The 15,754-nt window shown below is 40.1% G+C and overlaps 1 protein-coding gene across 4 annotated transcripts in view; it reads left to right on the top strand.

Annotated features, from left to right (window-relative positions):
• The window catches only part of LOC129738466 (uncharacterized), a 119,142-nt gene that overhangs the window by 26,016 nt on the left and 77,372 nt on the right, over nucleotides 1–15,754 (top strand). Inside the window, exon 1 of one of the 4 annotated variants that reach the window (XM_055729676.1) lies at nucleotides 1,504–3,478. The exons of the other annotated variants lie outside the window; for them this stretch is intronic. Coding sequence (XP_055585651.1) covers nucleotides 3,124–3,478 — 355 coding nt within the window. The 5' untranslated portion in view covers nucleotides 1,504–3,123. Of the gene's footprint in view, nucleotides 1–1,503; nucleotides 3,479–15,754 lie in introns of those variants that run through there. 4 annotated transcript variants of the gene reach the window in all.

Genomic DNA, 15,754 nt, shown 5'->3' on the forward strand with positions numbered 1-15,754 from the left:
AGAGCCGCAGCTGCAGCTCTCATTTCAATGTTGTTGGTTCTGAAGTATGATGAGGTTTGATTTAAAAAAATGCTCTCATAAATCTAAATTTGAATAAATTTTTACAAATTACATATATTTCTGGAAGGTGTAGCAAAGCACAACGGGTCAGCTAGTTCTATATATAGCCAAAGGCTGAAAATCTTTCTAATAAAGATATGAAAAAAAATCTATATGGGATTGTTATGCGAGTAGATTTGAAAAAGCATAACAGTCCTATTATCTTACGATATCTTACGATTTATTATGCAAACCTAGAACACATTTCATTTAACGATTTTTGTTTATGCTAAAAGTTGTGGTTACAATTTAAAAATGTATTCCAAAACAGAAAAAGCTGATTTTCTCGCTCGTCGTTTTTGCATTTGGACCTGTTAAGAAAGTAGGGGCAGTGTATCTCTATTCAAATCCAAATTGCCAACAATAGCCGATCGTACCCTAATTTATGGGATGAACATATGTTCATTTCCCTTTTTCTGTAAAAAAGACAGCGATTTCCATTAACTGCGAGGTTCACTTATGCTGCCACCAAAGTTGTTCATCCAATTTCGTTTGCGGGATATATTCTTAGCAGCAATATTTGAGTGAGAGCTTCAATTAATATCCTGAAAATAGGAGAATCGAGAAAGAAACGAGAGAACGAGCAAGAGAGGCGAACTTCCGCTCCGGCTCTGCTCTGAGTCTAATTCGAATCAGTTAAAGTTGATACTCTCACAATCTCTGCCGGCGCTCAACTCGATGTTCGCATAATTAATTACTCTCACGGTTATGTTGATTTAGAAAAGTGGTTCTTGACTTGAACTGTCACTTTTTTCGAAACCCATTTTAGAATATTTATGACTTCTGTTGGGTATTGATCCCCTTGTTGATCAATTTCCTTTGGGTGATGTTAGTTATTTTATAATTAATCATGGTCGCCAACTTTGATTGAAATGCAGTTGCACACTCGGTGCAACCTCAAAATAATTATGACTAGATATGAAAACGAGAGAAATGGTGAGAGGAAAACTTCGCGGAGTTTGCTCGCTCGGTTACCTCCAATTTCCAATTATCTTCAACGATCTCTTCAGCTCGCTCGAAGCTCGCAGCAGAACTTTCGATGAATGGTGGTGTTGTGGTAGCCGTTGATCTATCACACTCGAATCGAAAGAAAAGAGAACGGGGTATCCAATGGATGGAGACGAACGAAGAGACTAAAGAGGTACTAGAACCATTTGTAGTTGGGAAAAGCGGATTGGAACTGGGAAGTACGTACACAATGTGTACGTACGAAAATGGGTGGTGGGGGTGTACTGTACTGTCGGTTTCGGTGCCAACCAGACCAAACCAGCTGTGTCAGGGCAGCGCCATCTATTCGCTTGGATCGTTCGTTCGCTCGTTCGTATCGTCTGTCCGTCCCCTATCCGTTGGGGGACGACTGTTTCTACAATGCACCGTTCCGTGCTGCGTCCGACCGAGACCGAGTTTCATTTCGAATCGTCGTGTCGCGTAGTGTGGATTGTGCCGGCCATTCGCTCCGTCCCGTCCTGGTGTACCTACTACTTCGTATAACCTAGCTAGAGGTACTTGGTTGGTGTACAGATTCTTGGATACCTCTTCATATATCGTGTGAAATACTTGCGCCAGATAGAAGTTGCAGGCCTAGTGATCTGGTAGTTTGGTACCATACCTGGTGTGGACCAGTCGGAACTTTTCTTTGTGTGTCTTCCTCTCGTTCACGTTAAGAGGGACTTGAAGTTTGGAGTCAGTGACCACTGGCTGGACTGGAAGAGACGACGAAAAAGACGAAGCACGCAAAAAAAGAGGTTGCATGATTACCTGTTTTCATTCGCAGGTTGCAGCCTACAGCAGGTGCAAAGGACGATCCAGACGCGATTTTTTGAGTGTGTAGAGTGAAGTCACAGTGTGAGAACGACGAGTTCACGAGTGATTCATAAATGGTGTATGGCGCTACGCCCCGTTGCCAATTTGAATAACAATAGAAGAAAATGGTTGACCTCGGCGCAGAAATTTGTACTAGTTTGCTGCAAGTGGCTTTCTGAATCGAAAGAGTAGCGTAATATAGGGGGAGCGACCGGACGTGGTTGACAGGCTAGATAAAGTGCTGTTTATTGTTGAATTTAGAAGAGTATACACGGCTATGCAAACTTGGGAGGAGGAAGTGCCTAAATGAAATGTAATCGGCCCTATAAAGCGTGCGAGTGTGTGGTTATGATCATATCCATATCATAGAAGTTTAAAGGGAGAGAGGAAAAGTAAACGAGAACCTGGCTGGAGTGTGTGCAGCACAGCACAGCACACGTTGTCGTTTTGTGTCGAAAATTTGGGGGATTCGGTTCAGTGAATAGTCAGTCGGTTCAGCAACCAGACTCTTTAGAGCTAGTGCTAACTTTGATTCCGGTCTGGCGGTGCGACCGACCTTTCTGCTTCGGCTTATCTTGTGAATGACATCACGTTCATATGTAAAAAAAACCCGGTCGACCCTTTTTTGTGTTCTTTACGTGTGCAAATATATACGATCGGGTGCGCAACAAGCAAGCAGGCCTTGACTTCCCTACTTTGGAAGTAACACTCTAATTGGAATCATGTCGCAGCAGTCGGCGTCGCCAACTTGGACGATCTAAGCAAGCAAGCCATTAGAGTGCACACACAGAGGCGCCCTCGTCGTCGTCTCTTGTTGTTTGAAGTACTTAAACGGGAAACTCGTACTTAGGTCGTGCTCAATAGAGAAAGAAAGAAGATTCTTCCGCTCGTTTGGTATTTCAATTCAATTCAAAACCAGCTCGCGGATAAAAATGAATAGAATAGTTTGTACTCAGTTGGACCTTAATTTGAACAACAACAACAACACAACTAGCAGCAAGACGACAGTCGTGGAAATCTTCCCAACAACAAGAAGAAAAACAACAGCAAAAACGGCATCAGTGACCTGGTATCACGACTATTCTGCATACATTAGCTAGTACAGAACTTGATAATCCAGCGTAGAAATACTTTGTACATACATAGTAGCAGAAGAAAAAAAATTAGCTAGAAAAAATAACAAACGGTACACAAACAAACATCTCACAAAGCAAACCAACGATGATGGAACGCAAGAAGAAGCACAACAAACGGAAGAACAAGACAAACGGGAACAATGCCAATGGCAGTGGCAACAGTACTTCGAAAAGCAACAAAAACAAAAACAATGGCAGCAGCAATAACAATAGTGCTGTTACCCATAGTGACGGCACCAGTGGTAGTAACCCGGAGCAACCGGAAAGTGTCGGTGGCATTAATCATAAAAGTAGTAGCGGTGACGCATTGATGTCGTCGCAAATTTCTCGTGATTCCTCCTCGGTTGCTTCGATCATTGGAGAAAAGGTTGCGGACAACAATCGGAACAGCAACAACAACAACGGTGGCGAAGAGAACGGTGGGGTAGTGCTGATTAAATGTAAGTTTTTTTGATTACTCTTTTTTGTCACTTTCTCAACAATTAAATTGAAAATTTAAATTGAGGCTTCTTCGTTGTCGCTCAGAGGTGCAACCACATAGCCTTCTTTCTGCCTGCATGGATAAGGACCGAAATGCCTTGGGGTTTGTGCCATTTTTGTTTCGATTGGAATTTTTCGGATGTATTTTGCGTCACAAACTTACTACATATGGTAAGTCTGTCGTCGTCTGTCGCTGCTGAATGATTAATTCGGTGGAATTTCAATGGCACGACAAACGACAACGGCGACGTTATCAAATTTTGTTCGAAGGCAGGCTGTGGCACACACTCGGTAAATAGAAGTGCCGTGTGCGATACATACAATTAGACGGGTTTACCATTTTTTGATGGTCATGATCGAAGGTTTTTCGTTTCTGATGATAGCAAAACGAAGGGTAGAACTACTAAGTATTAGCTCGAAAATTTACCTTGAATTCGGATAAGTTGACACAGTAAGTCCCAACAAACATTTTGGCTGATTAAAAACGCCAACTCGCTGAACAAAAGCTAAGGTAAAGCGTGATTGCTGTTTCAGCTTGCTGGCTGAATAAAGGTAAACTGAAGTGTTGTTTCAGCGTGAAAAGAAGTTTTAGTGCAGCTAATGGGAGAAGTTGAAGAGTGGTTTACGTATCATTTTTTCAGCCTTTGTTCAACCATTCCTGCTAGTTTTGAAATTTGACAGACTGATATGAACTGTGGTAAAACTGCAATGTATGATGGTGGATTTTTTTACTTGAAATTATTTTTGTTTTTCTTATGAAAACCATTTTTCATAATTTCTCACTACCTTAATTGTAAAAGGTAGAATGGTTTACTGGGAGGATTTCATGCTTGATTCGAACAGATGAAAAAAGACCATTCCAACATTAAACATTTCCTTTCCGCATTTTGGTCGTTTAAGAACGACAAATTTTCGTCGCGCCGCAGACTTCATGGTTGGTTCTGCGTACTGCGAGTTGCGACCAGTAAGCCAGAGATTAAAAGTTCGGGACAGATTAAAAAACAAAACAAAAAACATAGAGGAGAAAAGTGAGTGCCAAACATCGGGCAGACATCGGTCATTTTATTTTTTTTATTTTTTTTCGGTCACACCGTCAATTGACGTTTAATGACTTTGGCTGGATAATTTCTCCAAATCCAGATGATTAAGGGCTGAAAGCACGCTTCTTTGTGAATTTTGCTAGCCTTCTTTCAGCCAGATTGCTGATTTAAAAATTAAACAAGATATTTTTTCAGCCCTTTTTCAGCAAAAAATGTTTGTTGGGGTGACACTTATCTACGGTGGTATCACTCGTACAACCTCAAAATTTCGAAGAAGAAAGAAGAAATTTTCGATTGGTACTTTTGATAGATAGTGCTAACCATTTTGTTTGAAAATTTTTTATTGTGGTATCATCCACTCAATCGAGCAGGTTAATGATAAGAATTAATCACAGTAAGTGGACGCGATTTTATCATAATCGCAGTAGGCTGTCGAAAATTTAAAACCGCATCCGCCAATGTTCAGACACTTTAAAAAGTTTTGAGGTTTTTTTGTGTAATTTATTTGTATATATTGACAAGTACATTTTTGAAACTCCTCATTTTGAATTTTTTTTCTACATTTATTGATTTGAAAACGAAAATCAAAAGCCTAATTATGTTTTCGGCGTTTTTTAAAAAGAGCGTTTGGAGCTGCGCTTTTCAGCCTTTGAACAATTTTGAGACCAATTTATGATGATTTCGTCAGATTGAAGTCCCCTTATATTATTTGGAGGTGCAATTTTCTGCAAATGATATTTGATTTGATATTTGACTTCGCCTGTGCAGTTTCCTTCATTTTCGGATATATTTTTACAACAATTTTTAAACCAATGTTGCGCGCAATTAGCAACACTGGTCTTTGCTATAAACTCAGCGATCTCCAAGCTGCCACCGTGGCCGATAAAAATTAAGTCTCTCGTGTCGATCATTACTCATCATATTTAGAAGCAGGATTTCTACACGTTGTGTAAAACACTTAAAAGTAATTTGTAAAATATGTATTCCATTTCCACTTGCCAACTAATGAATTTATGTTTTAGAGAATTTTGCTTACTAATATTGTATTCTGTTCGTGAATTAAATAAAATCAGAAAGGATATTATGTAAGTTAGAATCGAAATATTCAGATAACCTATATTTATAACACTAAAAAATAATTACAGCTTTGAGCTTAATTCTACCGGAAAAAACGGAGTAATTTGCTGAAGGATTCCAAAACTGATTCTCACGAACAACCAATCTAGGGTCTGATATTTCACCGTATAAATTTATGTTTACCAACTGCATGTTATGCAAAGTACACTAAAGTTAAAAAATGCAAAATTGTTGCATTTTTCGGAAATCGCAAAATAATTTAATTCTTAGATATTTGCCATCCTAGTGGAAAACATTGAATACAATTGTACAGGATAAGTTTCTACCAACTGCATCGTTTATATTATGTGTATAGCACCAAACCGAATAGCGACAGTAGGACTAGCGACGCTTTTTTACTAGCGAAATTCCTGTCATTCACAGGTTTGTTTTTCTTTTTTCAGTCCAGTAGGCGATTTTGATGTAGTACTCGAACATTGTTTATGTTATTTACTGTACATTTCCTTGGGCGATCAATCGCATGCTTCAAGTCTCCTAGGAAACTCGCGCTGCGTCGTTATTATTTTCAACGTCGCGACGTATGAGAAGTGTCGCTAGTAGGCAAAGCTGCTATGATTATTAGCGCTCATATTTTGGATTTTTTCTGCATGCAGAATATAAAGCCTCGCAACCCAACACAAAGATGTTGAAAGGACTATAAGAAAAAAATATCATCATATTTTAATTTTTTTTTGTTTCGATTATAGTCGTTTTACCTTCTTTATGGCATTCGCGACTTTATGGCGGATCGTTATTGAAAAACTTATCCGGTACAACTGTTATCTATGTTTACTCTTGGGCTCGAACTCACGGACATCGGCTCAGATAGCAACTGACTTGCCAACTGAGCTATATTACAAGCCCCAAGATCATATTTTAAACATGCGTGAATTTGTCATTGAAAATAGAACTGGTTTTTGCACAAAATTAACGGATTTCACATACAATGCATGTAAGGATAATGTGTCCCGCGAATAGGTAAAATTTTCGTTTTATTTTTACAATGGTCATAACACGATTTATTAATATTATGTTTTGAATCCACAACAAATTAAAGTATCTCACGATATTCGAATTTGGCCCAATAAGTGAGTCAATTAAGTAATTCGAGCTGAAGTTTACAAAACGAGAGCCTTCGTCAATTTCCAGGTGAATTTTAGGTGCTGCTTTCCTCTGAGAGTGTGCCTGCGATACATCCCAGATAGAAAAATTTCTTCGAGATCGCGTTTCGGATTCGCTCGTTTATCGACATTATCGAGTGATCGGTCCGAAAACTTGGCATAAATCTTATCGATTTCTGGTTACACAATTTTACTGACGAACATGAAATAAGTTACAATCGTAACTTTTTAAATCGAAAACATTGAAAGTTACACTACTGATCACACTGACATAACACTTAAAACAAAAATTCGAATATTTTGTGGTTATTTTTTTGTCAAATTTTGCAGATTCGCATTTTCGCAATACCGACGGTAGGCGGCGAACCTGCAAAATTTGACAAAAATGCCCTATAGGAAAAGTGTACCGATTTTATCGTAGAAATAACCTGTATTGTTTTGAAAGTTGGATAGCATTTTCTAACTGGAATAGCATGTTCTAACTTTAATAGCATTTCTTTTAATCGATCGATGCGCACTCTGGAATCGACATTGCGTACTGTTGGGAAAAAAATCCAACAAACGAAATCGAGTGTCCAGTCAGTATGGTCAGTGGTTACACTGTACACTACACTAAGTAGGATTTGAACCCGCAATAAATAGCTTTCCAGGCCAAAGTATTAAACTTTTTTTTCCCAAAATCCTACTTCTAATTTTTCAATGAATAGTTTTTTTTTTAGTTTCAAAGGATTTGTTCATCGAATTTTGTAATTGTTTTACTTTGGGTCCCATAGGAGTTAGTTAGCATAGCATAATCAACAGCTTTCTATTTAATAAGTTAATAAGGTGGTATTGAAAATTTTCTTCCAAAATTTATAAATTAAATAAATGGGACCAAATTTTCTTCTATCAAGCGAACCTTGAACCAAAAAATTAAACCGGAAACAAAGAGACATAAAACCTAGAGAAATAATTTCCCACCGCCGTGTCGCCTTGTTGTGGATGGATTCAATTAGCTAGATTCCCAAAAATATCAAGCAAGAGAACAAAACGAAAAAAGCTACACTGAGAAAAAAGAAATCACATAACCTTAAACTTTAAAACGCCAAAACAATCCCGCAAAGCAGGCGAAGATGCCGAATGTGAGCGGGGGCGCTGCTGCTGGGAAAGCACGATCAACATTTACATACAATTCCAGGGCGCACTCGAGACCAAACCTAAGATTATCGCCGGTTTCCCTCCAAAAAGGGTAAAAGTTAATTTCCGACAAATCGAGTCGCGAAATCCGTCGAGCTCGGCCGGACTGTAAGATTTGTTTAACAGCCGTCCATTTCAAAAGCAACGCGGCAGTACACGCAGAACGTGGGGCCGATTTTGCGATAGTGTTTCTTGTGAATATACCAAGTCGGCAAGGGAACGAAATAATAAAGCTAGATCGATTTCCCTAGCAACAGTTTCCGATACGAAATGGCGGTGCTTTATTTCGTTTGTGCGGGCGATATATTTTCTTTTTCTCTGGCTAGCTAGCTCTAGGGGTCAAGATCCCGAGTTTGTGGTTGGGGAAGAAAACATAAAACGGTTTTCGCAGCACATCGCGGATCGCGTTCTGAGGGAGTGGCCCACAAAAACAACAACAGGGAGCAAAACGTTATGTGCGTTTCTTCCAGTGTTTAGTGTAGGTACCTTTACACAGGTTGCTTTGATCATTTTTGACGTCGTGATTGGGATCTCGACGGTGGAGGCGCTTGCTTGCTCAAACGCGAAATTCAGTTGTCAGTTGGGGCACGCACCGTTTTATGCTTCATGAAACATCGCCGCTCGCGATTGCAATCGAATCGGGCGCAATTAATCACAGCAAGCCGTGGTAACAGAAAACGTGGGAGTTTCTGCGTTTTTTAGCGATAGAATTATCGGAGTTTTTCTCGGTGTGTTCATTCAACTTTTGATGAGTTTTCACCACACAAAAGTAGCAATTGTCGTAATTTTGTTACTGTAATATTTTGACGACAGAAAAATCTCTTTAAAGTTCCATCATTACACTCAGAAAGTATTTTATCGTTGTACTTTACAAATCTAGGTCAAAATATGTAAGCCTCCGGTTTCAGATATGCGTCTAGCAATGTCGATTACCTAATTTTGAATTCAATTGTCATCGCGAGTTGCATGCCCTCCTCGTATGTCGATCTTCTTCGGAGTTGATGGAACCGAACACTTGGTTTTCGGTAAATATTTCAAACGTATACATTCCATCGATGTTTCGGGATGGATATCAAAACAAACCGAGGGGTCCCCCCATATTGTTTTGAGTCGCGCCGCACATTTCCTTTCCAAAACCCCATTTAAAGTACAGAATATCGGGGCCGGAATCGATCCGCATTAATACATGAATGCCGCGTAATGGAAGACATTCTATAAATATATGTGTACAAACGCTAAACATTTGAGGGGAAAGTCGTCGTCGTCAGGTCGAGTTGGCTCCGCTCCGTCCCGTTGTTGGAATTCAAACTCTGCATCTTTTTTTCCAACATGGTGACGAGACAGAGTTGGAAAGTTGAAGGGCAAGGGGCGGCTCAAATGGTTGTTGATTTTTAAATAAAGCGTGCGTTTTTCCTCCTTCGTTAATTTTGTTTATAGAAACACCACGCAGTTAGTTGGTAATGGATCTTGAGAGATTGTTTTTTTTCTCGCTACCATGCCCTCGATCAACTGTCGAACTCGAATGGCTGCGGTATAAATTTCAATCGTTTTTTCCCGCTCTAGAAAGTGGTTTGAATTATATCGGAACCCCATTTCCCAAGAATCTCGGATGCTTCTCAAGGGTTCTGAGCAGCGGGTATGAAATTTCGCTTTTATTGTGTTTTGATTTGCCAAAAGATTTTTGCATGGACCGGATCCGCGAGATGTTTACTTACATATGAATGCAATAATATCGTCTGAGACTTTCCGGCGAATCGATCGTTTTTTCACTTCCCAGATAAACTGCCTGCATCAGCAAGACGTGATCGGAATTTTGATCCATCCGGTGTCGAATGGCAAGTTCCGAATGTTAATTATTGCTGCTTCCTTCACCAGAACGTCCAGAAACATCGAATGGTGTTGTTGGTATTGGCTTATTTTCCTACGGCTATACATAATCATTGTTTTTACAAATTTAACTTGTAACCAGTAAGCTCTCGTACCTTTTTTTCTATTTTTAGATAGGTAAAAGTTATACAAACAAGAAATGAAATTTCATTTTGTTCAATTTGTTTTCGAATCGGTCATCCGATAATAGAACCAATTTCGCATCAATTTTACCATCTGGGATGTTATGCAGTAGAACACTCGTAGAAAAAAAAACGTTAAATCCACCTGGAAATGCACGTAGAATTTCATTATAAACGTGAATAATTGATTAGTACGTGAAATTTACTTAGTTGTATTCATTCGAATGAAAAGTACATCCACATTACAAGTATAAACAGTGACCATCAAGCATAAGAGCATTCTTATTGAAGTTCAAGTTGCCGCCGACCGTGGCCTAGAGGATAGCGTTCAAGTCTTCTAAGCCAGAGGTCATGAGATCGAGTATCGGTTACGGCATACATTGTACTCTTTCTGTGAGTTGGTGGTGTTAGCATTAGTAAGATGCTAGCCATTATATCCTTGAAATATGTACGCTTTAGTCTTAAGTAAAATTTAGATCTCTTCAAAGGAACATGAAGTTTAACTGAGATCCTTTATGTGTGTGTTCGTTTCAAAAAAAAAAAAGTTAACACAAAATGAACGACTCCATCATCTGGAGGCTGTGTTTAAGGATACAAATAATTAATAAGGCATGGATCTGATTTTGGCAGGTTGAGAAATTTGAGTGGTTCTATTTCGTAGCTAGAAAAAAAGCAATGTAATTTGTGGAATTCAAAAAAACTTTAATCAATATCTTTCTGTACTGAAGTTGCCAAACTTAAATGTTATTAAACTTTTGGTTCCGAGTATCAGGGTTTGTTATACCGTTTGAAAAAAATCTTCATTCTCTTCCGTTTTCGTAAAATAAACTTCCTGGAAGAATTCTGAATTAACAATATCTCGACCCCACCGCGATGCGACTGCGTAGCCGGCCGGCTTTATAATTTTGCAATTAATTTCAACAAGATTTCGGCGTCGAGTGTTCTGCTGCTATAAATTTACTTTGCTACGCTCCACACTCCACAGTTCCATAATTGGTTTATGGCTCAAGAATGACGAGTCTCTCATTTAGCAGCTAAAGACATTAGTCACTGATGTGCCCGTTTTATTAAACGTGCATCGTGGATTTTTTGCTTCTTCCATTTTAAGTTCAATTCTGTGGTAAAGAGCTTAAAGAGTAAAAATTACAGTAGGCTTATCAATTTTAGTAGGAGACAATCATAAAAATTTCCCATAAATGTCATTGGAAACATAAATTCTCAAAGTAAAGTAATTCTCATAATAATAGTCAGTGATGCCAGGTTTTCCATCGATTTATAAAAAGCACAATGGTCGCCGCCTAGTGCGATGAGCAATCACTCACTGACCTGCCAAACGATTTGTTACCTATACTCAGTTGTGTGATGGAATACGGCATCGAACACAGTAAATAAGCTTGAAATTTCTTACGGTCTAAATTTAGCAGCCACCCGGTCGGCCCCAAGTAAACCAGAACGACGCAGATCAACGCAAAGTCGCGAAGGCCCCTTCCCCATTTTCCGTCTTCTTCGTCATCGCCACTAAGTCATTATTAGTCAATTCACAGTTTGCGCAAAATTTTCGCACCAAAGTTAACTTATCTCTGCGTCTTAGCCTCCATCGTTGTTGCATTGGTGAAGTTTCGTTACTTTTGTTTGATTTTGACTTGCGTTTTAGTTACCCGCACTCGTACTCGGTTAAGTAGCTAGAAGCTGTTCGACCCTGGTTTCGCGAGATGTTTATTTTGCTTGGCAGGAGAGAACGTAATTTCGTGCCCCATTTCGAGGTTCGGAAACCGTCCTCGGGTTGCAAAAACCTGAAGAAGGTAGTCGGAATTGTTTATCCGGGAATTTTGCTCATTTCCTGTCAGGGCACACTACGATTCATTGTAGCATTTCCATTCTGGAAATGTGAAGCGACTTTTTTCTGTTTAAATTTTAAAATGTAGGTAATAGTTTGAGGAACACTGAAAAAAAAGTTAATTGTAATATTTAGTGTTGTATCTTTCAGAAATTGACAACAAAATTGACACCCGAAAAAGGACTGTTCGAATCGAGCTCCAATGTTTAAAATGCGTTCATCATTTCCAAAACGGAGATTTGTTTTGCTTCGTGTTCCTGTAAACTCGTTCTTGGGCAGCAGCAGTGTCTGGTTCCCGGAATGGAATCCATTAAAAAAAGAACCCACCCTTCTTGAGTCGAGTGGTTCGGTAATAGTTTGTCCACTTGAGACAACACACCACTTCTCAACATGGGAAGAGTCGATTACCGGCTGAGTCAGACCAGGTTCCTTCTGTTTTTATTACCAAAATCCGACTCCGGGACTCGGGTCCGCCGATCCCGATTGAACTTTTTTGTATAATGGGTTGCCCCTTTTTTGGAATGGTGATCCCATTGGTGAATTATGGCATATTGTAGCACTTCAAATGTACTTAGGCCGGCACGACACGACACGAGATGTCGATTATTATTATTACGGTTATTGGGAGAGGCATCTTTATTGTTGCACTTCAAGTAGGAGATCGCTTTATTCCTGGGTGGTACTATGGAAGATGGACGACTGAATTGGAGGCGCTAAGTTGCTTTTCGAAGATTATCTTATTTAAAACATTGTCTGCTTCAGGATATTTTATATTTTCTGGTAGATTGTATTACAAAATTATCGAATAAAATTATTTAAAAAATGAAATCTGGGAACACTGATTTGCAATTGATTGCAGAAATCGCACATTCAAAAAAATTATTTCAAAAGTTATTAAATGAAGAATACTTCTGTATGGTATGCCCCTGATATGTTTTCTCAACTGATCGAGCTCGGAACCAGGAGGACCTGAAGCAACCGGGCGTCATACGGATGTTTGAATTTGCTGAACCCCCGCAGCTCCACCGTTAGTATTTTCTTAACCAGAGCCAGGAGGCACACGACACCTTCTGGTGCTGGTGGCAGTTCGAATTTCCATCTATGTCTAAAATATAGGCCGTCAAATTTAAACCACCATGACACGTCTTACTAGACCTAGGCGTCATCGTCGACGCCATTCGGCTCTCTGGCGGTGACGTTTCCCGCATTCCGAACGAGTTGCCGCATTTCTATCGACAAATGGGGCAGGTGGTCCGGCTCCTACTCAGTGCCAAACCGGAAACGCGTGCCAGGCCTTTTTCGAGATGCACTTATATTTGTCAAATCTGGACGCTCTGTCGTCGTCGTATGCGGTCATTCACCGGAGATCGCAACACGTGGTCCAGATGATAATCATAGACGCTCGTTTGCGTCTCCCGAAATTATGTCATGACGAGCAGCACGATGACTTCCGTTTGCAGTTGTTGTGATTTGATCTTCGATTTTCCTTTCAGACAGACAGACGGACCAGATCTGCTTTTCGTCTGTCATCTTTGGTTTGGGTTCATTCACTTCAAAACGAAAACATTCTCCTGTAGCAGATGGTTTATTTTTCCTGCAGAAGGAGATCCCCCTCGCTGGAGATTTTGTTTGTTTCGGGTCAAGATCGACGGGTTTCTCCGTCTTGGATGGAACTAAATTCTCGAAAGTTCGGTAACGTTACCCACTGTAGCGTTAGTTCTGTAGCTTCTTGGAAGACAGGAACGAAAAATAAAAGTGAAGAACGTACCTACAGTAGCAAGATAGTATCGGATATCCGGGATCCGAGGGTGGTTTAAACCAAAAATATCCAGAAAAGTTATTGATTCAATGAAATTCATAGAGGAAACACTTTTTTAATGGAAAAATTGAATAGAAAGTCACGCTTCATTTTACACATTTCATTTCCATGCTTTAGAGACCTTTGCAAAATTTCACCTCAATTGGACTTGATTTAGGGGTGCCTCAAAACGCTTAAAGTTTCGATTTTTTAGACCCTCAAAAATCGCCTGGGGGGATTTTGATGCCAAATAACTTAATATAATTTACAATTTGAATTTCAAGTGAACTTTTTTACGAAACCTACATCCCTGTCAGATTGGAACCAGGGCTGATGAATGGCTCGGCTCCTTCCATGGATACAGTCAGTCAAATCAACCGCAGGAGCTCTTCAACAATTCCTTCGAACAACAAACACGACGATGAAGAGGTGATTCATCACCCGGCTATTTTCAACGCTCACTGCGATTTGCTTTTATTTTTGACGGCCGGCCGATCGTCAACACCTAGCTAGGCAAACGAATAGCTGGCTGGACTTGACGATGATGATGGAGGCATGGCTTGCTTTTCCTGTGTTTTCATTTTACTTCTTTTCGAATGCAGAAGTTTTGTACAGGGTATATGCCACTTGTGTTTGGGACCAATAGCTACGGCTTTAAGTCATTCGCGGGACTTGAGAGCCTGATGGTAAGGAGCGTGAGACTTGTGTTAAGAATTTTTAAGTGACTTGACACAGGGTCTTTCGAGGAACGGGATGTGAAGGAGTCAACAGAGGGTAATAAAAAAGTGAACCGCTTCTTTTTTTTTCAACTTCATTTTTCTCAACAACAAAAAACAAGAATCGACAGGTTAGAACGAGATTTCTGCTCGTTCGGCCAAGAACCAAGTTTGATTGAATTCCTAACTGACAGTCACGGAGTCGTTGATCGGAAACGCTGCCCCACAGGAGGGCGTTGCCGCAATATCAAGTCGTCGATCTTAATTGGAAGCCGCTTGAGCTAGCCAAGTCACTCACTTACTACGGACCTGCGGGCGATGTCTTAATTGGCGAAATGATCTTTGCGGGTGCATACAAATCTGTCACCGAAATGCATTCCTCGGGTAATTCTAGAGACGACCAGAAACTCATTAGACTGGGGGGGAGACCGTTTTCGAGCGAAAAATCCAAAAGGGACATCACACATCGCCATCGCCATCATCACGATCATAGTAGTCTATGACGAGAACTATGAAAGCGGCAACACGCAGCAGCAATCCAAGCAATCACCGAAGCAATGCATCAGTGATGGCAACCGACGCGCGAAACCGCATTCCTCGGCGTCTTCTTCCCATTTTGAGAGTTTGGGACCGAGCGATCGTGCGTCTCTTCTTCCTTGAGAAGGTAACTACCTTCAACAAAAATATTGAAGAATAGTTTGTTGCCGACGTCGCCGCCACACGAGTATAGCAGCTTTGAAAATAAAATTGAACACAAACAAACCAACGCGCGAACAAAAAATGGTGACGGTGAAAACGCGACTGCAAAAGTGGGAAAAAGGCTGAACGCCACAAACCACAGAGTTTGACATAGAAATGAAAAATTCGCACACGTCGTTGTTTGGGCGATTTTTCTGTGCGGGAGGTGTGTTTTTCCTTCCTTTTTAACGTCTCTGTCGAGCTCGGTGTGCGTATTTTTTTTAGGTTTAGCAAACTAATCGGAGCCGACGACTAAACTTGGGTTTCGCTATTGTTTGTTTAGACAGGGTGATGAATGATCAACTTGAACCACTTTAAACGTTAAAAAATTGTCCTATTTGGGTTAAATTGTCTGATCGTGTAACTTTAAACGATGCTTAAATATGAGTCATCGTATCGCACGATCCTCGGCTTGCTTTGATTCGCCCAATTGAAATGCCAAATTCCTCGCGCCGGGCCTCCCGTTCCTTTGTCCATTTGTCTGACTGTCATACAAGAAGTCATCGTCGAATATTCCAAAATGTGAGCAAACTTAACCTGTTATTTAGTTGACCGGAATTGTATTATTTCTTCTATTAAATCAAGACGAAGGTGTTGAATTCCGTAGGTGGAGATTGTTTTTTTTTAATTAATTTTTTTCTTGCATCCAACACAAGTTGTTGCACTCCAAAATTTACTTCCCCCT

The sequence above is a fragment of the Uranotaenia lowii genome, chromosome 1, assembly GCF_029784155.1.
Source record: "Uranotaenia lowii strain MFRU-FL chromosome 1, ASM2978415v1, whole genome shotgun sequence".
NCBI lineage: Eukaryota > Metazoa > Arthropoda > Insecta > Diptera > Culicidae > Uranotaenia > Uranotaenia lowii.